This window comes from Nyctereutes procyonoides, unplaced genomic scaffold (assembly GCF_905146905.1).
Source record: "Nyctereutes procyonoides isolate TBG_1078 unplaced genomic scaffold, NYPRO_anot_genome, whole genome shotgun sequence".
NCBI lineage: Eukaryota > Metazoa > Chordata > Mammalia > Carnivora > Canidae > Nyctereutes > Nyctereutes procyonoides.
Genome location: NW_026575049.1, coordinates 43345671 through 43373309, shown reverse-complemented (window position 1 = coordinate 43373309; position 27639 = coordinate 43345671). Strand labels below are relative to the sequence as shown.

General features: G+C 39.5%; 1 protein-coding gene across 1 annotated transcript in view; it reads right to left on the bottom strand.

Moving 5' to 3' along the window:
• Positions 1–8155: 8155 nt before the first annotated feature.
• Positions 8156–27639, bottom strand: part of LONRF2 (LON peptidase N-terminal domain and ring finger 2) — a 41373-nt gene continuing 21889 nt past the window's right edge. The window contains exons 8-12 of the mRNA XM_055328600.1: positions 26984–27105; positions 25559–25717; positions 22288–22450; positions 19698–19847; positions 8156–17871 (exon numbers count right to left, since the gene is read on the bottom strand). Of these exons, the coding sequence (XP_055184575.1) occupies positions 17677–17871; positions 19698–19847; positions 22288–22450; positions 25559–25717; positions 26984–27105 (789 nt within the window). The 3' untranslated portion in view covers positions 8156–17676. The remainder of the gene's footprint in view (positions 17872–19697; positions 19848–22287; positions 22451–25558; positions 25718–26983; positions 27106–27639) is intronic.

Sequence of the window (27639 nt, the reverse complement as noted above, 5' to 3'; positions counted from 1 at the left end):
ATACTCTCCCCAACCCCTTTATCAGGCTCAGAATATCCCCAGGAGAATTTCACTGTGATTTAACCCTATTATAGGCTTAGTAACCAGGAGGATAGGTGGGGTAGATCCTGAGGGGTACAAAGTGTTAGCCCCTATAGGAAAGAGCCTTTGCATTATCTCTATGCTACTTCTGTGGATAGGTCATGTAATTAAAAAATAAATCTTTGCCATTTGAAGACCATGAGATAGAGAGGATGCTTGTTACTGTAGCATCATATAGCCTATCCTGACTGATACATCTGATTGCATTCTGAAAGAAGGGAAAGACATCTTTCAAGTCTCAAGGACATAAAAAGGAACGTTTTTCCCAGAATAGTATGCCTTTTCTTTTTAAAAACATGTTGATTCAATAATCATTCTGAGCACTTGTAAGTAGATGAGACAGACAATTTTTTTCGTATCTCCATGTCCTTGGTTAGTTTCACCAAATTCACTGGCTTGGGCCCTGATTTGCTAACATGGTCACTGGGCCTGGAGGGAATCCCAGAAGAGGGTACTGAGGTGGGCCACAGGGCTGGGAGTGAGCAGATTTCTGGGCAAAAAGCCAAATTTAAAACTGAGTTAAATAAAAAAATTAGCTTCTCAGCCACATCAAGACACAGCTTAAGTGCTTAACAGCCACCTATGGGTACTGGTGACCATACTGGACTGCACAAACAGACATTCCCATCATTTCAGATAATTCTGTGATGTAGGGCTAAAGGATTTAAGGTTAGGCACTCCATAAAATACCTTGAAAATGCTCATGTATAAAAGAATACCAGTTTAGGTTTTCCCAAATTTAGCAACAATCCTCATAAATGGTAAAACCAACAACTTGTGGAAACTAAAAGAAACTTCTAAATCATAAAGTTCTTTCAACAACCACAAAAGAGAAGTAGAATTTAAATATCATTCTCTCTTGAGAAACTAATACAAAATTATCATAGGAAGAGGCGATCAAAGTGAATGCAACCAAAAAAAAAAAAAAAAAAGAGGAGGAAATGTATCATAAAGGTGTCAGGCTATTAATAAAAATAGTTTTTAGTATCTTGCAATGAGTGTGGTATATCCATTTTCAAAATTTTTAACTTATTCCTTTTAAAATTCTAAATATACATTTTTATAACCTAACTCTGTATTTACAATTTTATATTCCTTTTCTCATGAAGTCCTACTCCACTCACTTATTCCCCAAAAACTGCGTAAGCCTCAGTTCTTATAAAATCTTATATGCCTTGGATAAAACTATTCTTAAAAAGTAATTTTTGTTTTTAAGGCAAAGCCACTGACAGCCTCTTCCCTTATTTTTCTAATACTGAATTAAGCTGGAATAGTTCTACATCTGTACTGGGTTAAATGGTGTTCCTCCAAAATTCATATCCAACTAGAACTGTGAATATGACTTTCTTTGGGGATAGTTTTTGCAGAGGTAATCACGATCATGCTGGATTAGGGTGGGCTCTAAATCCAATGACTGGTGTTCTTACACAGGAGGAGGGAGACATGGACACACACAGGGAAGAAGGCCACGTGATGACAGAGACAGATTTGCTGTTAAGTTGCCACAAGCCAAGGACTGCTGGCAACCACCATGAGGTAGAAGAGCCAGGGAAGAATTCTTCTTAGGGCCTTTGGAGGAAGTGTAGCCATGCTGATGCCGTGATTTGGGGCTTCTAATCTCCAGAGCTGTGAAAGAATAGATGTCTGTTGCTTTAAGCCACTAAGTTCGTGGTAATTGGTTGGAGCAGCCATAGGAAATGAACACAATATTCTATGCATTAAACTGATCTAAATTCCAGTCGTTGTACCCTATTATTTGGGTGCAATTATTTATTAAAGAGCATTTACAACACTGTATGTTTTATTTACTCCAAATATCACATCTTAGATATAGAATTCCAATGAATGAAAATGAACAGTACAAGAATACATGAAGTAAATACTGCAACGTTTAAGACTGGCCTCACTTAAGCAACAGGAAATGCCAAATACTTATTACATCTTTAACCCTGACTTGATCTTAAAAAATAGAAGGCCAGAATAATCTACATTAATGAATGTGATAACACATTGCCTATCTCTAAACAGATAAAAGCATAATTTTTAAGTTTATCTACTTTGACTTAATAGTTCAAACCTGCTCTTCTAATTAAGAAAAAAATACACGTTAAATTTTTAACTGGTAAAATCATTTCACAGCTATAAAAGATGCTAATGACACCATCCTCTACTAGCAAAGAACAATATACAAATAGAGCTTTCCGACCTATTAACAATTTTTTTCCAGAGTTCAGTGGAAAACTGTGTGTATGGGTTGGGGGGATAGAGGGTGAGTAGTATGAGAGGTAAGATAAGCCAGTCACTGATCAAACTGTTAGCTTACAAAACTTGACCAAACCATTCAAGCTAAAAGACAAATAAATGACAAAGGTCCCAATGCAACGTTTCAAATGATCTCAAGAGTAAAAGGTTAGAGATAATCCATGTTGCAAATGCTGTTTTTGTCCTCAAGAGCGACACAGACCAACTCAGCTTTATGACTTGGGCAGACTCCCTCAATGGATTCTGTTGTTACCTGGGCTCACGCTCTTTCCCCGGGGACTGTCTTACGCTGAGAGGCCTCCCTGCTCTGCAGAGCTACCCCTCTGCCGCACAACTACAACAGTGGTTCTGCTGCTGAGCTCTGCACACACGAAGGCCTGTACCCATGGGCCCAGGCCCCACTTCTGTAGAGAAATGCCTACTCGTCGGAGAATACATCTACCTCTCTTTTACGGGGACTGTAGTCAGAAATGCTAGTAGAGCTTCTTTAACCATTTTTTAAAAGATTTTGTGACATTTCAGCAATGTGGGGGCCTCCCTGATTATGAAGAAACTGCTCTTCCTGGTCTGGCCAATTCTTAGAGACAACAAAAGACCCACCACTGAGCACACCCTTCCTATGAAAACCAGCCAATCCACAGCCCACACTCTCAGCTGCTTTCTCTATCTGGCTCTTATGCTTTGGAAGGCAATATTCCTCTGCCCTAATCACCCAGAGTCAGCACCATACAAATAGAGGTCAATCTGGCTTATAGCCCAGAGCCCTCTGACATTATCCAAGCTAGCCAATCCTAAGATGTTCCTCTGCCCTGCCTGGCCTTTCCTGCAAAAACACTCCATTCTTTCCCAGCCCTCCTGCTTCTTCGTCCTCAGTGGCTCTGGTGTGTTTTCCTGTGGCTTTTGGCATGGCATTAGCTTTTCCATGTTGTCACTCAGTTGCCTCCATAAATAAAATCCTCTGGGTATATTTTAACACAACTGATGCAGCAAGAAGGCTGACAGTTTTGTCAGAGGGGCAAGCCTCTTCACTGCTCCTGACTTGCTATATAGATTCACTAAGTAGCCTGCACTGCCTATGAAAGCACAGCCAGCTGTTGGCATGCTTGTACTCTGGCAGCTACACTTATGCTGCACCTGCCATATGGTGACATAGTGTTCCAGCCTAACTTGTAGGAAGACCTCAAAGGCGTGTGTGTCTATGGTCCTCATTTACTCTTAAGTGCTGTAGCCTAGGCTGATGGGAATCCAAGTTCCCTACCGGGATAAATAACTGGACTCATGGCTCCCACATGATTGCTTACCCTGATATGCCTAATTTCTGGACTAATGACCCTCATGGACTAGGATAACTGGAAAACACACAAGGCACACGTGGACTTGCTGTAGCTGTGACACCTATGTCTGAGCTACTGGCATTTGCAGAGCTCCCATAGGCAAGAGGCTTTTCCCGACCAGGACCGAGAGTGGCTTCCTCTAACAGACTGTTGAGATGTAAGCCTGACTGACTAAGCCAGCAATGCCAAAGCCAGTCAGGCCTGCTCAACTGAGTTAGCTCTCTCCTCATTCTGTGACCAACTTATCCCATCACACTGATGCCAACTTCCTCCAGAATACATTCCTTTTAGAAAGTGTCTCTGGCAGAAGTCCAAGTGTTAGTCCCCAGGACACTACAGGGATCCATCAGTAACATGATGTGAGAGCCCTCCTCATGGAAATCACGGATCCCAAAAGGCTTAACATGTTGCTTCAAGGGGTGCCTGGGTGGCTCAGTTGGTTAAGGCTTTGACTCTTGGCTTTAGGTCAGGTCATGATCTCTGGGTCATGACATCAAGCCCCGCTTTGTGCTTTGCCTGGGTCCTCTGTAGCAAAGGCTGTAAATGTCCATTGCTGGGGGGCCCTGCTCTCCTTTCTCTGTGGGATACAATCCCTCTGAGGGGATCCCTCTTGGTACTGAGCTCCCCTGGCCTGAGGGTTGGGGCTAATGTGCCTCAGGACCCAGGATGATGGCAGTTCTGCATGCAACCCATCCCTGGAGCACAGCTCCACTGAGGATCAGTGTACAGACTTGGTGCCAGCAGGGATGCTCTCAGCTAGAACTTCCTCCCATGGACAACAAAGGAGAACAAGAACACCTCAGCACCTTCACCACCAAGGACTGCAGTAGCCCTAGTCAATTACTGCCACCAGCAAGCCCTCCATCGTTTGGGCCACCAAAGATCTCCACAGACTTTACTGACACTGAGCTCATCTAACAGGCCTGCGTGGAAACTGTGTCACTGTACTCTCCCCACAAGAAATGTACCCTACTCAGACAGTGCCCTCACAGCCCACCTTGAGATAAAAGTCTTTCTCCATTAAAGCCAGTCTGAAAAGGCTGGAGGTGGTAAATTCTCCCTCAAATGCTCAGACATCAATATAAACCCACTAGAAACACACAAAAAAGCAAGGACACATGACATGACAAAAGGGAACACAATAACTTCCAGCAACTGACCCCAAAGAATTGGAACTCTGTTTGAGTTACCCGAAAAAGAATTCAAAATAATTATTTCAAGGAAGCTCAGTGAAATTTAAGAAAACACAAGTCAGTGAATTCAGGAAAATAATGCATGAATAAAACAAAAAATTCAGCAAAAAAAATTAGAAATCATAAAAAGAACCACACAGAGGGATCCCTGGGTGGCGCAGTGGTTTGGTGCCTGCCTTTGGCCCAGGGCGCGATCCTGGAGCCCCGGGATCGAATCCCACGTCGGGCTCCCGGTGCATGGAGCCTGCTTCTCCCTCTGCCTATGTCTCTCTCTCTCTCTCTCTCTCTCTCTCTGTGTGTGACTATCATAAATAAATAAAAATTTTAAAAAAAAAGAACCACACAGAAATGCTAGAGGTGAAAAATACAATAAATTAGATGAAAAATGCAACAAAAAGTTTCAGTGAAGCTGGCTCAACAAGCTGAAGAAAGAATCTTCATGGGGTAGGTGAACGTAAAGACAGAGAACTGGTATTATCTAATCAGAGGCCAAAAAAGAAAAAGAGTGGAGAAAACCTATGTGAGTTACTGGACACCAGCAAGCAAAAAAATATTCATATCATGAATGTCATAGAAGGAGAAGAGAGAGAGAGAGATAGAAAACCAATTAAAGAAATAATGGAAGAAAATCCCCAAACTGGGGAGAGATATGGATCATCCAGGCATATGAAGCTCAAAGTTTCCCAAACAGATTCATCTTGGACAGATCTTCACCAAGACACAGTATAGGGAAACTCTCAAAACTCAAAGACAAAGATGGGATCCTGGGTAGCTCTGTCAGTTAAGCATCTGACTCCTGATTTCGGCTCAGGTCATGATCTCAGGGTTGTAAGACTGAGCCCCATGTCACAATCCATGCTCAGCAGGGAGTTCCCTTAAGATTCTCTCTCCTGGGGTGCCAGGGTGGCTCAGCTGGTTATACCTCCAACTCATGATTTCAGCTCAGGTCATGATCTCATGGGTCCTAAAATGAAGCTCCATGTGGGGCTCCACATTCAGTGGGGAGTTTTCTTGAGATTCTCTCTCTCTGCTCCTCCCCAACACCCGTGCATGTGTACATGCTCTAAAATAAATAAATCTTAACAAAAAAAATATTTTCTCTCCCTTTCCTCCATACCTCTTGCTCTCTTTCCCTCTCTAAAACAACCAATCAATCAATCAAAACGAGAAGTTTGAAAACAGCCAAAGAGAAAAAAGACATCACATACAAGGAAACCTCAGAAGCCTATCAGCACATTTCTCTGCAGAAACCCTGCAGACCAGGAGAAAATGGGATGAAGAAAAAAAACTGCCAACCAAAAATGTTTTGCCCAGCAAAGTTGTCCTTCCGAAGGAAATAAGAAATAAAGACTTTCCCAGATACACAAAAGCTGAGGGAATTAATCACCACTAGACATGCCTTACAAGAAATGCTAAAAGAAGTTCAAACTAAAACTAAAGGATGCTAATTAGTAAATTAAAGCATAGAATATAAAATTCACTGGTAAAGATAAATATATAGTCAAATTCAAAATACTCTAATCAAATAGCTTTGAACTCTAGCATCTAGGTTAAAAGACAAAAGTGTTAAAAAGAACTATAGCTACAATATTTTGTTAATGGACACACAATATAAAAACAGGGAAACTGACAGCAGCAACATAAAATGTATGGGACAAGTAAATGTGTAGAACTTTTAATGCAAATTAAAGTTAACTTGTTATTAGCTTAAATAGACTATTAAAACTGTAAGATAGGGATCCCTGGGTGGCGCAGCAGTTTAGCACCTGCCTTTGGCCCAGGGTGCGATCCTGGAGACCTGGGATCGAATCCCATGTCAGGCTCCCGGTGCATGGAGCCTGCTTCTCCCTCTGCCTGTGTCTCTGCCTCTCTCTCTCTCTGTGTGACTATCATAAAGAAATAAAAATTTAAAAAACAAAACAAAAAAAAACTGTAAGATATGTTATGAAAGACTCATGGAAATCATACAGCAAAAACCTATTAACAGATATATCTATGATAAAGAGAAAAAAATTCAAAGCATACCACTATAAAAACTCACTAATTCAGAAAGACAGACAGTAATAGAAAAAAAAAAGGAACACATTAACTATAAAATAATAATAATTCACAAAATGGTGATAGTTACTGCCTATTAATAATTACTCTAAGGTAAATGGTTTAAATTCTTCAATTAAATGACATAAAGTGGCTAAGGATAAAAAAAATTAAGACTCAACTATATGCTGCCCACGGGGACTCAATTAAGCTTTAATGACATTCGCGGGCTAAAAGTAAAGACACAGAACAAGATATTCCATGCAAATGAAAACCAAAAGAAAGCAGAGGTAGCTATACTTAATGTCAGATAAAACAGACTTTTAGTCAAAAGCTGTAACAAGAGGGCACCCAGTTGGCTCAGTGGTTTAGCGCCGCCTTCAGCCCAGGATGTAATCCTGGAGACCCAGGATTGACTCCCATGTTGGGCTCCCTGCATGGAGCCTGCTTCTCCCTCTGCCTCTTTCTCTCTCTCTCTCTCTCCCCCCCTTCTCTATCTCTGTCATGAATAAATAAATAAACAAATAAATAATCTTAAAAAAAAAGCTGTAACAAGAGACAAGGTCATTATACAAAGACAAAGGGATCATCAATTCATCAAGAGGATATAACAACTGTATATATAGATACCACATATCAGGTACCACATACCTGAATATTTAAAAAAATTATTACCAGATCTGAAACTAGAAACAGACAGCAATGCAAGAGGGGACTCTAATCCCATTTTCAGCAAAGATTTCATCTAGAGGAAAATCAACTAGAAAATAATGGGCTTGAACTATACTTTATACCAAATGGGTCTAACAGACATACTGAATATTCTACCCAACATCAGCATAACATACTTTCTTCTCAAGTGTATATGAAATATTTTCCAGGACAGATCATGTATAGGTCACAAAACCAGTCTTAAGAAACTTAAAAGATGAAATGTTATGAATTATCTTTTCCTAACACAATGATAGGAAGCTAGAAATCAATAACAGGAAGAAAGTTACAATATTCACAAATATGGAGAAATTAACATACTTTTGAACAATCAATGTATCAAAAAAGAAATCAAAAAGGTTTATCTTGAGACAAATGAAATGGAAACATAGCATATTAAAACTTACAGAATGTAGCAAAAGCAGTTCTAAAATGGAAGTTTATAGCAATAAATGCCTACATTAAGAATAAAGAAAGATATCAAATAAACCTAATCTTAAACTTTAAAGAACTAGGAAAAGAAGAAACTATGTCCAAAGTTTTCAGAAGGAAGGAAATAATAAAAATAAGAGAAGTAAATGAAATAGACACTAGAAAGACAATGGAAAGGATCAATTAATAGTTGTTTTTTTTTTAAAGATAAAACTGACAATTCATTAACCAGATTAAGAAAAAAGTGAGAAGATTCAAGTAGGTGATAAACGAAAGAGGAAACACCATATATAATACTACAGACATACAAAGGACCGTAGGGGAGACTACTGTGCTGTGAGCATTTATGTCAAATGACAGGACTTAGAAGAAATGGATAAATTCAAAGAAATATACAAATTACCAATACCAAATCATGAAGTAATAGAAAATCTGAGTATGTCAATAACAAACAAGGAGATTAAACATGTAATCAAAAATTTCCTAAAAGGAAAAGCCTAGAATCAGATGGCTTCACTTGCAAATTATATCAATTATTTAAATAATACCAATCCTTCTCAAACCATCTCAAAGAAATGGAAAAGTGCATATTTCCAAACTTACTTTACAAGGTCATTATTGCCCTGATACAAAACCAGGTAATGGACACTACAAGAAAAGAAAATTACAGACCAATATCCCTGATGAAGATAGACTTACAAAATCCTCAACTAAATACCAGTCAGCCAAATTCAAGAGCATATAGAAAAGATTTACCCATTATTTACATCATAATTTACATCATGATCAAGAGGGATTTACCCTTGGGATGCAAGGAAGGTTCAACATATGCAAATCAACCAATATAACATCCACATTATCAGAATGAGCTTTTCAATAATGAAGAAAAATATATGACAAAATTCAACAACTTTTCATGATAAAAACTCTCAATAAGTTAAGTGTAGAATGAATGTTAATGTCATAAAGGCTATGTATGATAAGCCCATAGCTAACATCATACTTAACAGTAATAAGTTAAAAGTCTTTCCTCTAAGGTCATGAGTAAGACAAAGATGTCCACATTCACCACTTTTATTAAAGATGGTACTGGAAATCCTAGCCACAGCAATGGAGCAATAAAAAGAAATAAAAAGCATTCAAACGGGACAAGAAGTCAAATTATCTCTTATAAATAGAAAACCCCAAAGGTCCCACCAAAAAACTGTTAGAACTAATCAATGAATTCAGTAATGATACATGATACAAAATCAATTGTATTTCTATACACTAACAACAAATTATCAGAAAGAGGAATTAAGAAAACAATCCCATTTACAATTGCATCAAAAAACAATAAAATACATAGAAATAAGTTTATTCCAGGAGATGAAAGACCTGTACATTGAAAACTATGAGACACGAATGAAAGAAAATGAAGACACAAATAAATGGAAAGATATCTTATGTTCTTAGATTGGAAGAATTGATATTGTTACAATGCCTGTATTACCCAAAGTAATCTACAGATTCAATGTGATCTCTATCAAGATTCCAATGGAATTTTTCACAGAAATAGAAAAAAGTCCTAAAATTCTTATGGAAGCACAAAAGACCCTAATAGCAAAAGCAATATTAAGAAAGATGAATAAAGTTGGTAGCATCACATTTCCTGATTTCAAACAAAATTATCAAGTTCCAGTAATTAAAACAGTGTCATGCTGGCATAAATAGACACACAGACCAGTAGAACAGAACAGACAGCACCAAAATAAACCCATGCAGATATGGTCAAGTAACCCTGACAAGGGAGCCAAGAAAACACAATGGGAAAAAGATAGTCTCTTCAATAAATGGTATTAGGAAAGCTGGGTATCCACATGCAAAAGAATGAAAATGGACATCTATCTTATACCTATAAAAATTAACTCAAAATTGGTTGAAGACTTAAATGTAAGACTTGAAACTGTAAAACTCCTAGAAGAAAATGAAGAAAGGAAACTCCTTGATACTGGTATTAGCAATGATTTCTTTTGGGGTAAGATGCCCAAAGCACGGGCAAGAAAAGCTAAAATAAACAAGGAGGACCACAAAGTACTAAAGTACTTTTGTACAACAAAGAAAATGATTAATAAATTGAAAAGGCAATCTATAGAATGGGAAAAAATATTTGAACCATACAGGAAATGAAATGAACTCATATAAGGAATGAAATTAGGATTTCGAAATCTCTGCACCCTCTGTTCACTGCAGCTTCTTCACAATAGTCAAGATAGGGAAATCTTAAGGTGTTTCAATGGATGACTGGATAAAGAAAATCTCTCTCTCTCTCTCTCTCTCTCTCTCTCTCACAGTGGAATATTATTCTGTCTTAAAAAGAAGGAAATCTTATCATTTGTGACAACAGGGATAAATTATGCTAAGTGAAGTAAGCCAGACACAGAAAGACAAATACCATATGGTAACACTACATACGGAATCTTTAAAAAAAAAAAAAAGCTGATTTGATAGAAATAAGGAATAGAATGGTGGTTGCTAGGGGCTGGACAGAGGGGAAAATGGGAGATGTAGGTCAGAAGGTACAAACTTTCAGTTATAAGAAGAGTTGGTTCTGAGGATCTAATGCACAGCATAGGAACTAGAGTTAATTATAGAGTATCATGTTCTTAAAAGCTGCTGAGAATAGATTTTATACATTCTCATTACACATACACTGTAAAGTGACGGCTGCGTTATCTCAATGTACATGTACATCAAATCATCATGTTGTACACTTTGAATATACATAATTATATTCATTCATTTTTAATAAAGCTGGGGAGAAATTTCTGATTGCACTTTCCTCTATTTAAAGGGAGATATGTGTTCAGATGGCTAACAGATACATGAAAAGATGCTCAACATCACCCATCAGGGAAATACAAATCAAAATCATGATGAGATACCATCTCACACCTGTAAAGATGGCTAAAATTAACAACACAAGAAATAACAGGTGTTGGTGAAGATGTGGAGAAAGGGAATCCTCCTGTATTGTTGGTGGGAATGCAAACTGGTGCAGCTACTCCGAAGAACAGTACCGAGGTGCCTCAAAATGTTAAAAATAGAAACTACACTACAATCCAGCAATTACACTATTAGGATTTACCCAAAGGATATAAAAATACAGATTTGTAGGGGTACATGCACCCCAGTGTTTATAGCAGCATTATCTACAATAGCCAAACTATCTATGGAGAGAGTCTAAATGTCCATCAACTGATGAATGGATAAGAAAGATGTGATATACACACACACACATACAGGATGGATATTATTCAGCCATCAAAAAGAATGAAACCTGTCATTTGCAATGACATGGATGGAGCTAGAGTGTATTATGCCAAGTGAAATAAGTCACTCAGAGAAAGACAAATACCATATGATTTCACTGATGTGAAATTTAATAACTAAAACAGATGAATATATGGGAAGGGGGAAAAGAAAAAAGGAGAGAGGAAAACAAGCTATAAGAAACTCTTAATGATAGAATAAACTGAGGGTTGATGGAAGGAGGTGGGTAGAGGATGGGCTAGATGGGTGATAGGGTAACAAGGAGGTCACTTGTGGGGATGAGCACTGGGTATTGTATATAAGTGATGAATCACTGAATTCTATTCCAGAAACCAATATCACACTATATGTTAGGTACCTAAAATTTAAATAAAAAAATAAAGGGGGGTATGTTGCCCTCATGTACATTAAAAATTCATTACATGTTAGGCCCTTTAACAAGTTTTCCCCCTCCCTTTATAAATTTTTCTATCTTGCCCTCATCCCACAAGGGATATAGGCCAGATTGAGGGCACATACTTTCTTGGGACCCATTAATCACAGACATTCCCACAGGCCAGGCGGTGTAAGAGACCCAAGTGAACCTAAACCAAAAATCAAAAGCAAAAACTGCGCAGTGTAGCTGCCCACCGTTCCATTGACCGTTGGTCTTATTACTGCTGGTCTGGTTGCTTTCATTGGTTTGCAAACACCTCAAGTAAACCACTGTTTCAAGCAAACATATCAAACCCACACCAACCTGAGTGGGTACCCACTTAAAATGGATACTCCATGTCTCACACCCCAGACAACATTACTCTGGTCACTACTCAAATAACATCTCCCAGACCATAAGCTTGCCACTGGAGATAACTCTACCTTGGACACTAGAATTTATGCCCATGGACTACCTTTGCTAAGTCACAAATTAGACACAGGGCATTTTTAGTTCTCTTCCTTCTATATTAAGAATTCTATTATGTTTCTGAGCTTCCTGCCTGTTTAGTGCATTGCCCTGGTACATTCCTTGCTCTCTGCCAAAACACACACTCCTACACTCTCATGCCTAAAGTGAAATCTGATAGAAGTTACTATCTGTACAGTATTCCAAAAAATGAATGGTGATTATTACTTTCCCCAGGAACTCTCAGTCAACCCCTGAAGTCTCTGGGAGAGGACCACTCACTCACTGTCCACTGCCTTCTCCTACTGCCCTCTCCAGCTTTCCACCAGAACCTCCTGCCCCATGTCTCCAATCATAATACTCCTTTCCCTTGGTTACACATACTCACTGCTTAATCATTAATGTATTTACTAAATTATCACAGGTTCCAATAGCATAACTGCTGGACCTGCCATCTTGACTCAAGAAACATATCAAGATATTATTACCACACTCACACTTTTCATATAGTTTACAACTCCACCCAGATAGTGTTGAAGACCCCCCAAGATTCCAGACCCCCCAAGATTATAATGTGTATAAATGGGAACCTTAGTTATAGACCAGCCTCAAGGACTCCCTACACCCCTGCCTGTGCTTCTCCTTTATACTCTCATAATAAAATGCTTTCTGTTCTGTTTAAGCTAACATATGCCTTACTCTTTTATGTCTCCATTCTCATCACTCCAAAGATTCCTTAATATGATGTCACATCAGAGGGCCAATTGTATTAATCATGTGTTTAAGAAGTAGGATATTTTGACACCTTGGGGGCCTCACTGGCTGAGGAGACCAAGGGCTGGTCTTGGGCTGGTCTTGGTCTTGGGCTGGTCATTCAGAAGCAGCAAAGGGCCCACAAGGAAGCATACCTTTCATATGAGAATTAACCAGTCCAGAGCCTAAACTCTGAGCCACCTTCTTTGTCTGGCTCTTACAGTCTAGGAGAAAAGAGTCCTTGGCCTTAATCACCCAGGGCTCACTACCAGACAAGTAGATCCCACCCTTATAATCCAGAGTCCACCACCATCATCCAAACTAGACAGTCCTAAGCTGTTTCCGCTGCCCTGCCTGGTGTTTCCTACCAGAACACAGTAAGGGCTCTTCCCCTCGCTCCTGCTTCTGCCTTGTGGCTCTGGTGCTTCCCCATGCGGCCCTAAGTGCATGCCTGTCATTTCTAGGGGAAATAGGAGTAGCAATGAATTTTCCTTTCAATGCCATGGACCTCTCTGGCAACTTTAGAAGTTAAGTCTTGGGCACAAATCAGAGCTAATGTTCCCAACTAGTCCACCCACCATGGGGACACTTGAATTTCTTCAGTAGTTTATGCTACTGCAATATTCTAATTCAATATGCTAATGTTCACCCAAAAGCCGATACACTACTAAAAGCTGTTTGACTAAAAGCAGATTTGGGTACATTTTTTTAGCAGTTGAAAGGCCAAAGTTAAGGTGAAGTTAAGGCGAGGAGCTGCAAAGAGGAAAGATCTCCCACAAGTCAGAAGGCAATGCCTCAGAATGAAACATTAGTCCTAGTAGGGATGAGGTGATACTGGGCAACAATCAGGGTTCAATTTTTCCCACATGACTTGCATAGCTCACCCTACTCATTCAGATCTAGCCTCCCTGGTTTTTAGTTTTTATGAACTATAGAATCAGAACAGGGACTTTTAGTAGGGGCAGAGCTACAGACAAATAACTTTTTTCTGCAAGCTGCCACTGGCATCCATGCTGAGAATGAAGATGGGGACCTCTCTACCCTATTCCGTAGGGGTATTTAGAAAAAATAAAAACCCATGCCTTAAACAAACAAAAACCAATCACATTTATTTTCCCTCCTAATGCTTTTTCTTCCTCATATCTGTCACATTATTTGACAGATAGCATCTAAATTTTAAGGAGTGGTATCTACCAAAGTAGATACATAAAAGGAGAAAGGAAGAAGAAACAGATGAGTACTTTTAAAAAGCAATGTAAAAGCCATAATGACTTCTATGTAATACAGTCAGGTCAGGCAATGGAGTATTTTGATTATAACAACTGCCAGTTTTCAAATAATTTTAGGACAAAATGATAATATCACAGTTCATGGTAATTCTACCATCTATAATCTTGTTCCCTGATGATTCAAAAGTCCTGTAGTAAGACTTGATATGTGTTACTAGTTGAGATACAATTTACTAAACAATCTTGGTGTCTTTTGATATGGGAGGTAGGGGGGTGATGCTTAAGAGAAGAAAGGACACCATTAGGGTTATAAAATGGGATAACACTTCCAAAAGTTGGCACACGAACTGGTTATGAACCACTTATTGTGGTTGCATGGATAAATCTTAAAATTTAAAAAAAAATTAATTCAGAACTTTAAAAAGTATTCTAACATTCTGAAGATGAGCACACACAGAGAATGTGATACCCTAAAAATCTCATGAGCTTTCAGCATACTGCCCATCAGGATATCAGCTGTATTTCAGAGACGTAGGCAGGGATGGAATTATGAGTCAAGCCACTTAGGAGAGTGAAATGGAAAAATACCTAACAGAGTGTACAGAATGTACTTCAAGTACTATACTTAAAGAAGAAAAATTACTCCTCCACACTGTTATTATTACTCTAAGTAGATTCTGTTTTTATTCTGATGCAACTAGACCGTTAGTGTTGGAACATTTTCAGTAAAATTAAACTTGAATGTTCTGACTCTGAATGAGACCTTATTTTCTGAGAAATATTAGACATGACATCTCCATGATAGAAAAGAGGTGTGTGTGTGGAGGGGAGCTGTTCTACTGCTTTAGCTAAATTAGTAGCAAAATGAGCAAACTAGAGTTTAGGCTTCTTTAAATTTGTAAAAGGAAGCTTCTCTCATAATATGACTTGAGATATTATTTCCCTGGTCCAACTTCCCGAGAAAGAATGTCATCTGAGAGGTACCTGGGTGGCTCAGTCAGTTAAGTGTCTGCCTTAGGCTCAGGCCATAATCCCAGGGTCCTGGGATCGAGCCCTACAATGGGCTCCCTGTTCAGGGAGAGTCTGCTTCTCCCTCTCTCTCTCCTTATCTCCCTGCTCACGCTCTCGTGCACACATATTCTCTCTCAAAGAAATAAATAAAATATTTTTTAAAAAGAATGCCATCTAAGTGCTCACGAAGTGGCCATCTGCTCCTGCTCTGCTTTAGGTAGACACTAGATGCTCAACAGAGCATGAAGTAGTCACAGTCCATTCCCTTGGGTGTCAAAAGACAAAGACAACAGAAAGTTTTGCTGCTCTATTTACATCATTACTGACAAACAGGCTTTTATACCAGAATACTCAGAATGAGAAGACAACTCAGAAAGAGGCAGACATAATTAGGAAGAGATACGTTATAGCTCTGGTCAGAGATCTGTGCCAGTTATGACATTTCAGGAGTAAGACTGAGAAAGCAACAGCATCCAATGGGTACAGGAGAACCCCTGGTACTCTGAGCACAGAGACTTAACTTCAGGAAAGCTCCTGGAGAAACTATGATCACAATGTGGTTATTTTACACATTCCCAGATGGAAACAGCAATGATATGGTTTCAGGGTAGGAAAGATTCTCCAAAAGAAAAAGAAAGAGAATGGTCAGTACATACCTATTTTCATGAACCATTCCTAAGAAAGGTCCTCTCACATATTAGATACAGTTCTGCTTTCTTTTAGATGATCAGCTTAGGATACACAGCCTAAAACTGCTGGATATTGTCATTAACACATGAATCAATAAAATAGTTTAAAAATCACTTGGCCAAACAGCCTTTAAACCATGTTCAAGATGAAATTTGAGATTTGCAATAAGTGAGGCACTAGAAACATCTGACTGGAAATACTTTCACATTTTCTCTTTATGACTAAGTTACACAAGAATAGTATTTTCTCACTCCCATAATGGAACTGAGCTTTAGCTTGAAAACTCCAATGAAAACAAAATACAGTCATAGGGTCTTTCTAATAAAATGCTTGATGGATTGATAAACAACCAACTTTTGACATTATGAAATGTATTTGTTAAAATTCAAATATCATATACCTTGAATAGATAAAGCAAAACTTAAAACTGTGATTTATTCCCTGGTCTGGTTCTCATCATCTTTTAGTTAAGAACATCCACAGCATATACCAAGAAGCCAACTCAACACACCAGCTAGTTAGGCCAGTGAGGACAATTCAGTATCTCAGATTCAAGTGGTTATTTCAATTAATACTACCAACATCTGTTAGAGGTTGAAGTTGTCATTATATGGTTCTTTAACAGATAACACCAGGTCTTATCACTTCTACAACTTCTTTTCAAAAGACACAAAGCCAATTTTTAGGTTGAGGATGGAGGAAAAACTTGCCAAATATTTACATCCCATAACCATCTCCCTCTTCTTGCATATTGTCCTGATAGGTTTTCCTGGAATAGATAAATTCCCATTCCACAGGAGCTTTTTAATATCTTCATATATGAGTGGGTGGATGGTAAACTCAAATTACTGATGGGCCTAATTTCCAATGCAAATCCATTAGAAAGAGGGCTATTTTCTCAATGCTTTGTATCTACCAATTTAATGAGATAGGGTTATGCTTTCAAGGAGGTTTTTATATTTTCTTTGCACTAATTTGACTATGTTTGACATCCCAATGCATGTACAGTTTTAGCTAACTTTTGCTCACTCTTCATTGAGTGTGTATAAATATGTATCCTTAAGTCACCATACTGTTCTCAGGTTTTCTATATCCAAGGTACACCTTTGTGTATTCTGATATTCATTTGATTACAACATGCAATGTACAACACCTGAACTACTGCAGGACACAAAACACAGTTCTATCCAGCAGCTACTACTTCTTGGGTGAGGACTAATTTTGGCTCCGGCACTGGACAACAGTTTGATTCCTCAATTTCACAGACAACTTCACAGTGACACACAAAGCCTAAGTGCATTTTCAGTTAGCCTGTGCGCTGAGAAATCTGCTTCTAGATAAAAATGTGGTTTCCCCCTTACTGTCTAGCCACTAAAGCATGCTGTTTCCATCTGGTGTAGCAAAATACTTTACTGGGGAGGGAGTCCTTCTTTCTTGCAAAACCTAAACCACTCCTCAACCATCTGTGGTGTTCCCTGCTGTTAGCGAACTACAAAGTAGAGCATCTGCTTCAAAGAGATTCTCTTAGGTTCTTTTCCAACCATAGGCTCTGTTCAAACTTCACACTAACCTTGTACACAGTCAGGTTCCACCAGGCACAGACTTTTAACATTTCAGTAGGAGTCAATGTTTGCTAAATGTTCCATTTTGTAACCCTATCAACAAGCACATTACAAAGCATGATGAATGGGATGCTACTCGTCCATGGCTAGCACTCCTCAAAAATGTACAAGGGCTCCCAGAAAAAATCAATTATTTCTCTCCCTGCTATTAACCAGCTCCTGCCGACTATTCATCTTACGAGTGATGATGACCAATATTCGTCGAATGGCAAGCAGACGCTCTTTAAGTGAGATCATGCCAAGAATAGCCAGCTGAGCCTTGCGCTCCAATGGCAACACTGCCAGGATCCACCAGGACCATGCAGGACCACTAGGGTTACTCTGAAAAAGAAATGAAAGCAAAACAAAATTATCATCTAAAATACAAGTCTCTTCCCCGATACTGTCCTTGTGTTTCACCAACAAGTCATGAGGAAGAATTAAATGCCACCTTGACTTTTAGGTCTACTTTCCATCCATTCAGCCCTTGACATACAAAGTTTACATTCCTGTTACACATTTAAATATGGGAGAACTCAAAAAATAGAGCTTGCAATGAGAAGAATCTTCCACAGGGAAATTCCACAAATTATTTGCTTCTGTTCTCTCAAAGCTCTAGTTGTGAGTATATATCAGTCAGAAGAGGAGACCATACATTTTTACCTCTATTTCCAATGTTCTGTGTTATTGTTTCTTAAGTCTTAAATACACTTTAGAAAGTTCAATATTAGGAAGGCAAAAAATATGTGTCTAAGTCTGGGTATTATAATGCTTCTAATATCTATGTGATGAATGTACACATATAGATGCAACATCTATATATGAATTATTGTTAATCACCATGAATTAACTATATAAGAGTTATTAAGCTGACAGCCTTTATTTCACACACCAAAACACACAATTCTGGATTGAGCTCTAAACAAAGTTGGTCATAAAGTTGTTCTCAGTATTCCTGGCATTAAGAACCACAATATCCAGGCCTCCCTGTTTCCTGTCTTGGATTCTCCTCCAATTCCACCCCAAAGGTATACAGAATCCCACTGGGAACTACAGAGGGTGGACTCTGGAGTCACCTTAGCTTAAGAGAGAAAGATTCTACTGAAAGATTGGGAGTATCATATTTGGGACAATTTTTGGCTTCAAGGACAGGACAGTCATGAGTTTGGAAGATACATAATTCGGATGGGGGGGGGGGACAAGACAGAAGTCCTCAAGAGACAGAAAAAGAACCTAAAAATGGATGGGAGAAATATAAAGGACACATCACCTTCCCCCGATCTGCTGAAAGCTGGTCCTCCAGCTCTGCTTTCTCTATGAGACAGGTAAGCACGTACAGTAGAAGGAACTACATACTCTCAGCTATGAGCCTAAGCCATTCCTGCCTGGCGGTCATCCGGTCATCTGGAGGAGGAGGGGATTCATTTGCACTTAGAACCGCTTCACAGCCTGAAGCCACACTCTGCCTGAAGAGCCAGCTTCACTAAAAGCATCCTTGCAGAGCACCCAAGGTGGCCACATTGGACAGAGGGCAGGAAGGCTTCTCGTTTACCCAGAGCTAGATTTTTCTCTTCATTTATTCAACACCTGTTTCTTAGGCACAAGGCAATATTATGTGTAAAACGTGGAGCATTCATGCTAATGTACAAAGATTATTACTCTCTAAATCAGAAGATTTATTTTATTACGATTTTATTTATTTATTCATGAGAGACACAGAGAAAGAGACTGAGACACAGGGAGAAGCAGGGAGCCTGATGCAGGACTAGATCCCAGGACCTCCAGGATCACGACTGAGCCGAAGGCAGATGCTCAACCACTAAGCCACCCAGGCATCCCTAAATTATAAGATTTAAACAGCTGACTGAAATAGTTGGTGAGAGAAGTGAAAGTACTAAAGGTAACAGCCAATCAGAACAAATTCATTTCCAATAGAAAAGAAATTACTTTTATGCAGTATATTAATCAGAAAGCACTGACTGTTTTGCTCCAAAAGGCACATGCTACTCTGTTAGGTGCTTCTCTGGGCTCTCGATGAATGAATCGGTTCATAAGTGAGCATAATAGAGTATGCAGCATAGTACTGCCTAATTTTCCAGCAGAATAGTATGTCTTAACACATTACGGCAGCAAATAAGAGCATTATAAAAGAAATAAGGAGAATATACCTGAGGTTCAGATTCCCTGTCTGGCATTAACCCAAAATGGCTTAAAATTTGTTCTTTCATGTGATCCTGAAGTGAAGTAAACCAGGAAACTGACTGTTGGTAAACAGAATCGTGAAGACTGGTGAGTTCTTCATATGCTGGTCCTTCCACCTGATCAAGGAGAAAGGAATCCACTCTTACATGTGAACGTACTGATGTCTGCTGCATTTGCTATGTGAACTCGTGGCATTTAGATGATTCATTTGTGTTTTAGAACATACTATATGCCCAACCACACAAATCTCTACTTCTCTTACGTAGGGAAGATCTATCTACCCTGTCTATATCACCCTGATTTTTCTCTTAACCACGTATACATAAATCCCATGTTACTATGAATAATTTTCACTGGCTACATGCAAATCTATATTTGAGAATTTACTTCACCATTCAGATAAGATCTATTTAAAAATAACACAGCAATATAAGTATTTATGCAAAAGTGAGTGTTTTTTAAGAAATTTTGTTGGTGGTGGTAAGAGAAGGGGCTATCATTCCCTCAGGATAGTTTCCTAGAAGAAGAATTGCCAAATTAAAGAGTGAGACATTTAAAATATTGTATTCCATATCATCAAACTATATTCCAAAAAACGTTACCGTCACCACACATTCCCTGCATTAGCCTTATGTAGCAGGAAGCCCTGTCGCTTTAGATTTACCATGCTTTGCTTCTGGGTGCCAAGTCACTCAGTTTAAGTATGTTCCAGTCCTACTCAGGAACACCGAGTGGGAAAAGCACTGGGTTGGGGAAGCCAGGGATCCAGGTGTGTTCTGGCTTCACTGCTGATTCTCATAAGCCAGTCACACAGCCCCCTGAGGGTAGAGTTTTTTCATCTATAAAATGGGGATAAACCATTCTGGTCCTTTCTGGTTATAAAATTCCAGGATCTCTGAAAACTAGGGTAAACTGAGGAATTAGATGATAATGCATACAACCATTCTCAATTTGACTTATACAAATTAAATGCTCACAAGTAGTAGAGAATTTTCTGTTTTTAAAGAAACACAAAAATTATTTCATATTGTAGCCATGTAAGCTCTCATTTTAAACATATATACCACTAACAATCACCATCCACATCAAGAGTCAGTAAACCCTCTTATCAGCAGAGAGACCCTGAGAACAATCCCATTCTGTCACACTCTTTCCACTCCCCTCCCTGGTCCTGAGGATGACCAGGAGCCAGAACCAGCAGCCAGAAAAGAGACAGTGCTGGCGCTGCTGCGGGGTAGCTCTCCTCAGGGGCATCACGAATGGACATCACTGTCCCCACAGCGACTTCCGGTGTGATGTCAGACAGCTGAAGACTCACTTTCCATCTTTCTAAATATGAACCAAAGAATTCAAAAGAGGGATACAGTAATTCCAAGGATTTCCTCTTTCTAAATGGTGGTAATGTTTTTCTTGCAAGATAATTTACATACAGAAAATGCATAGATCTTAATGGTTGGCTTAAAGTATTGTCAGCCATACACACTAGTGGGATCACGATCCTAAACAGGATAGAGAATATTTCCATCACCCACAATAGCCCTCCCATCCCCTCTCTAGTCAGTTACAACATCCCCACTCCCAGCCAGTGTCTGCCCTCCAACACCATAGACAAGTGATGCCTGGTCCTGGAGTATATAAATGGAGCCACATATCATGTGAGGTTGTGAGTCTGGCTCCCTTGGCTTGGCATCACGCTAAGACAGGTGTTCACTGAGAGACCTAGAAGATTGTTCCACGGTGTTCTATGTCAGCAGTTCCTTCGTTTTTACTGCCAAGTAGTATTCCATTGTATAAATACACTACAGTTTGTTTATCCATTCCTCTGCTGATGAGCATCTGCACTATTTCTTGGTCTTGGCCACTAATGAATATGTCTGCTAGGGACATCTTTGTACACGTCTTTTCAAGAATCCCTTGAAAACATTTTGTTAATCTGCCAAAATATGGATTCTGATATTTCTATTAGGCATATCAATATTTCTTAAGGGGTAAGAGATCCAAACCTTTTATATTGGGCTTAAGAAGCTATTTTTTAAGCACCATTTTTTTGTACTATATCTCATTCTGCACTAATACGAGTATCTAGAACAGGGATGGACTACTACCCACAAGTCAAATCCTGTTCATTGTATGTTTATGTAAGTAGCATTTCACTGGAAACCAATTATGCCAACTAATTTACATAATGCCTATGGCTGCTTCAGTGCTACAATGGCAGGGCTGAGTAGTTGCAACAGGGGCTGTACGACCTGCAAAGTCTATAGTATTGACTGTATGGCCCTCTGCAGATAGTTTGCCAAGTCCTGAACTAGAACACCAAGACAACAAATCACAAAGGCATTTCAAATGTGCAGCAGTAAGGTAATTTTTTTTTAGGAGATGTTTCCACCAGCTCCAACTCAGGTGAAAAATCCACTGAGGTAATAAGTAACAAAAGGCTGAATTAGGGAGGATGTAAGTAATCCTGTCAATAAAAATCTGACCAAGTTTTTCCACTACGCAGAGGGAACCAAGGTGAGTTACCTCTAAACAATGCAACAGTAAAATAAACCTCACCTTTTCATCTTCAAGATATTCAATGTCGGCTGTGTTATAGCCATCTCTGTGACGGTGGCTTAGGACTCTGAATCGACTTATTCCGATGGCATCCACAACCGAACTCCCATCAGGAAATGTTCTGACATCTTTAATCTCCAGCATGCAGCCATACTCTGAAATTCTGACAGGACAGTTGGGAGAAAGGACTGATTTGAAAAATGCAGAAGATCCAAAAAAAAAAACAAATGGTTGTCTCCACATGAGACCAGCAAGCTTATTTTGTCTAAGAGACACTGGCAGAGATTCCTTCTGTTAATGTGAAACATAGGGTGTGCAAGGGCTGCAGAGGGAGGGCTGGACGGGAAAGGCCCTTGTGCCTTGGTTGCTCAAACAAGCTAGTGGTTTGGAAAGACTCAAGAGGTGGAGAAAGAATCATCGTGGTCTGGGCACCAGCAGGGGGTACACACAGCACAAGGTATGTCCAAGCCCCCATACCATTCACAGATTCTGCTCCCTCCTCCCCCATTTCCACTGCTGCTGGCCAACTCTGTTCTCCCTAGCAACCGCTATGGAAAGTCATCTACAGTCACTCCTTCATCTTCTGCTTCCCATCAGGGCTCTGACTCTACCACTGGAAGTCACAAATAACCCTGCCATGAGCCTGCTGATTGTCACTGAGCCAACCCCCACTGCTGCTCTCTGCCGTTCTCTCTGATCAGCTGTGACCAGCCCTTCACAGCTTGCCTCCCTCCTCCACATGTCCCTCACACACAGAGGTCACCCAGGGTGGCATCCTCACTCCCAAACTCTTCCACGTGATCTTACCCACTCTTGCTCTTTGAACTCTTGTCTGCTTCCTGAGGACACTGATCGTGCCTATTACATGTCAAGCACCACGTGGAGTTTATAGTATGTACTCAGTCAAGCTCCTCCAAAACAGGAAGGTTTAAAAAAAGTCAAATAACTTATGTAAGGCCACAGTAAGATTTCAAGCTGAGACCTGAGCCTAACCCTATCTAATTTTAAAGTGAATGAACAACTTCATTACATACCTTCAAGCTAACTTTAAGTGACAGTTCTCAAGTCACACACAGGCCTGTAAGGCTGGACACCTCTACCTGGATCTCTCCGAAAACTCTTTCTGCTTACTGAACGGGGCTATCTTATCCATAGCCAGGGCATGGGCGGAGGTACCCTGAAGATCTTCAAAGGAAGACTTACTGCCCCAGCTATCGGCAGACAAATGCCTTCAAATGGTTGCTCCTCCAAAGCCTGGCTCAGCTGTGGAAACTGTCTTTCCAATGAGCATACTGTCCTGTCTGTGGACAAGAACTTGTGAATGAATGCAAATTTCCTTTATAGCTATAACTCTCAGGACATCTGGACTCTCATGAGGCCATCAGAACATGGCCCCAAAAAACTTAGCTGAATTCTTCCTACACACTTGCATGTCTCCTTCTCCTGGCCTCTGCCACAGGTGAGCCACGCTTTTGTCTACTGTTCTCCATGGTAGGACTTGCCTTTCCTCACTTACTCTGAGCAACCTTTGCTCACCAACAAGTTGAAGAGACTTATGTTCTATAGTTTATCTGGATAATGCCCTTCTTAGTGTTCTGTATCCTTCATGGAAGCAGAATTTCTGGAACTTGGTTTTTCACTCTGCTTTTGATGAATCAAATTTTAATACATTAAAATTTATTGATCTCTTCCTCTATGTGAGGCACTCTCAGAATCTTGTATTTAAAAAAATCTTTTCCGGGCAGCCCTGGTGGCTCAGCAGTTTAGCGCCGCCTACAGCTCAGGGTGTGATCCTGGAGACCCGGGATTGAGTCCCACATCAGGCTCCCTGCATGGAGCCTGCTTCTCCCTCTGCCTGTGTCTCTGCCTCAATCTCTCTCTCCTCTCTGTGTATTCTCATGAATAAATAAATAAAATCTTAAAAAAAAAAAACTTTTCCTTTTCCTAATTATATTTTCCAGTGTTTTCTCATAAAAATTTTATAGGTTGTTTTTCACATAGAGAATGTAATTAACGTGTTAATTTGTGTATATGGTACAAGGCAGAGAAAATATTGTATCACTTGGGCTGCCCACAAATTTTCTAAGTACCTTTAAAGTGAGCAGCTTGCTTTTTCTCACAAACTTGTATGTAAATATGGATCCATATATGAGTGGTTCTGTTTTGTATCTCCCTATTCTGTTTCAGTGGTCTACTTATTAGGGCTTCTGAGTTTATTACAGCAGTGTTCTCCCATCTTACTGCTGATTTTTTTCAAAACTATCGTGACCTCGGTCTTTTGTTTTTCCGTAATTATAAAGTCAGCTTAAACAATTCCATGAAAAAACCCTCTTGTAATGTTGACTGAAAACTACTTTAGATTTGTAGATGTATTTGGGTAAAACTGACATTTCTGTGACATGGAAGTTAATGCATCCATCCATGGATATGGTATTTCTCTCCATTTATTTAGATCTTCCTGAATATTTTTCAATAAAGCTGTAGAATTTTTTCCATGAAGGTCCTGCACATATCTTTAAAAAGATGTGTTCCTAAGTATATATGGTAGAAACTAGTGGATGGTCCCACATGTCCATTCTCCCTTCCTTCCTGGGCACATCCGTGGGCTACAATTTCCAGCCTTCTTTGCAGTAGGTGTGAGCAATAGTGATGTGTATCTGTTTTTCCAGAATCCTTTTAGAGCATTTGTGCCTCTTCCACCAGCTAGAACTTGCATGTAGTGACCTCATCATAACCAAGCAGTAATGACAGCCCTAGAGGATAAGGAAGCCCACAGATGGGAAGGACCCAGAGTCCCCAGAGTCCCCAGAGCAGTCATGGAGGGGAGCCACCTGCCAATCTGATGTAAAATGAAAAGAGGTAAAAACTTAGGGCTGTGGTTTTTATAAGACTGAAATTTGGCTGTGTAGATGGAGGTTTTTTTATTTTTTTAGCAAATTTTTTAGACTTTAAAAGTTAGACTAGATTTGTTTGTATGATGATGAACTAGAAAGGAATTATAGGCAGAGAGAAGCATGGAAGTATGAATATGAATTGTATTTAGAGAAAGGCAAATAATATGGTATGGGCTAGCAAGTATAATGTCTGAAACAAAGGAACAGGAGGTGAGACTAGAAAGAAGTCTGGAGTCACATCAAGGATGGCCTCAGACTTATACCTTGTCATGTAATGGGAGCCACTGGAAGTTTTCAACATCATCTTAAATTATTTTTTGAGAAAAGTAACAAGTCGTGTATTTACTTAGGACCCTCTGAATGCTGACAATTCTTACCCTGTATGCTCAGCAGAGAGACACATGCCAAACCGTTTGGTGCCAGTTTCCATGCATCTTCTTATCATAAGCCGATAGCGGGGCTCAAAGACATGAAGTGGACACGGGACGGTAGGGAAGGCCATGGCACACACAAAGATGGGGACATCTCTGGTCAGACTGTTGGGTGAAGGAAAATGTAAACTTAGGAGGAGGAGCAGTTAGAAGCAGAGAGCAATATTAGTCCCTATAAAATAGCAAAAGCTAGCCAACCTCAATTCTGTCATTTACAAAATAAAACCCTCAGGCCTGTCTTGGTCTTTAGTGGGAAAAGGAAACCAAGGACCACCTTAAGAAAAAGTTCTCAGCTCACCAGGTTTCCTGCCAAGCCTGTCTTATTTAATTTGATGAAACAGAACTGCTGAATTGTATTCATGGACTTAGAAAAAGTGATAGTTTAGGACCATGCTAAGAAAAAATTCTGATGACCCTGAGGGCACTATGCTAAGTGAGATAAAAAGACTGTTGGTTGCCAGAGGCTGAGGTGGGGGTGGTGGTGGATGAATTGAGTGAAGGGGGTGGAAAGTACAAGCTTCCAGCTGCAAAATAAATATAAGTCCTGGGGATGTAACACACAGCATGGTGACAATAGTTAATAATACTGCATTGCATATTTGAAAGATGCTAAGAGAACAGATCTTAAAAGTTCTTTTTCTAACAAAAGAAAATAATTGTTAACTATGTATAGTAATGGATGTTAAGACTTATTGTGGTGATCATTTTGCAATATATAGAAATATCAAATATAATGTTATGCATCAATTTTACCTCAAAAAATATAAAAGGAAAAGGAGAAAAAGGTTCTGACAAAAGCAAAAATTACACAGTAATCAAAGGAAATGAGAGGAAAAGAGTGGAAGAATTATAAGACCTCAATAGTTAAAGGTTGCTACAACACACAACTTTGCTCATTTTAAAAGATAAAAGCAACTGTCAAGCCTACCTCCAGTGGTAAACCTGTTCTCCCTCCTGTTTCCATATACTGTGCCTTTTCAACTCTGAAAAATTTAGTACCACTTATTCAGATACAAAAAGCAACTACCTAATCTTCTGAAGACACATTTTTTTTAAAGTGGTCTCCATACTCAGCATGGGGCCCAACATGGGGATTGAACTCATGACCCCAAGATCTAGACCCAAGCTGAGATCAAGAGTCAGACACTTAACCAACCGAGCCACCCAAGGGCCCCATGAAGACACACTTTTGAAATATTTCTTATCACCCCTTTCAATTAAATTTCCATAAACTCCACAATTAATTTTTTTTCTTTTTTAAGTACTAATTTCTCTGCCAAGGGGGGAAAAACCTGAGATAAAGCTATGAATGCAAGGATTTCCTTCTTTAATCTGAACTTAAGACCAGGTACGTACCACATGAGGACTTACTTTGACAGTTCTGTCATTTCTTCATCATAAATTCTCTTCCTATCAGAGAGCTCATCAGACAAATATCGAAATATTAACTCTTCAGCCAGAATAGTTATATTAAAATTTCTGCTTGCCAACAACTGTAAACAAAGGGAAATGTTAAGTAATACCACGTGGTAATTAATTCTAGAGGACAAAATACTCTCTCCCCAGTAGAAAAGGCCAACAAGGAGGGTGAAGGGTGGGGATGGAAAGCTCAGAGGTCAGCCAGCCTGGCATAGGGACAAGATCAGGGCAGCTCCTTCCCTCTGAGAAAAGGCACGAGAAGGTGTTCACCTAGAGGAAGGATGAATGAATTCCAGCCTTTTCGGCCTCTGTATTTGCAATCAAGTGTCATAAGGTCAGGGAGATGAGAGGGAGTAGGATATGTTGCAAAAGAGAAATATGAAGTAATCATCCAGAAAAGTGGATAATGGAAGCTACTAAAGAAGCACAGTGAGAATGACTGTGCCTACTAGAGTTTCAAGTCTAAGATTTAAGACTATGAATTTAAACTGAAACCAATCTTCCCAATTTTGTGGCTTTTCTCTAGCTTTGCTTCATTACTTATACGGACATGTGCAAGAGGCAGCGTTGACTTTATCTGGATTGGGAAAGGGACTGAGGAACCAAGG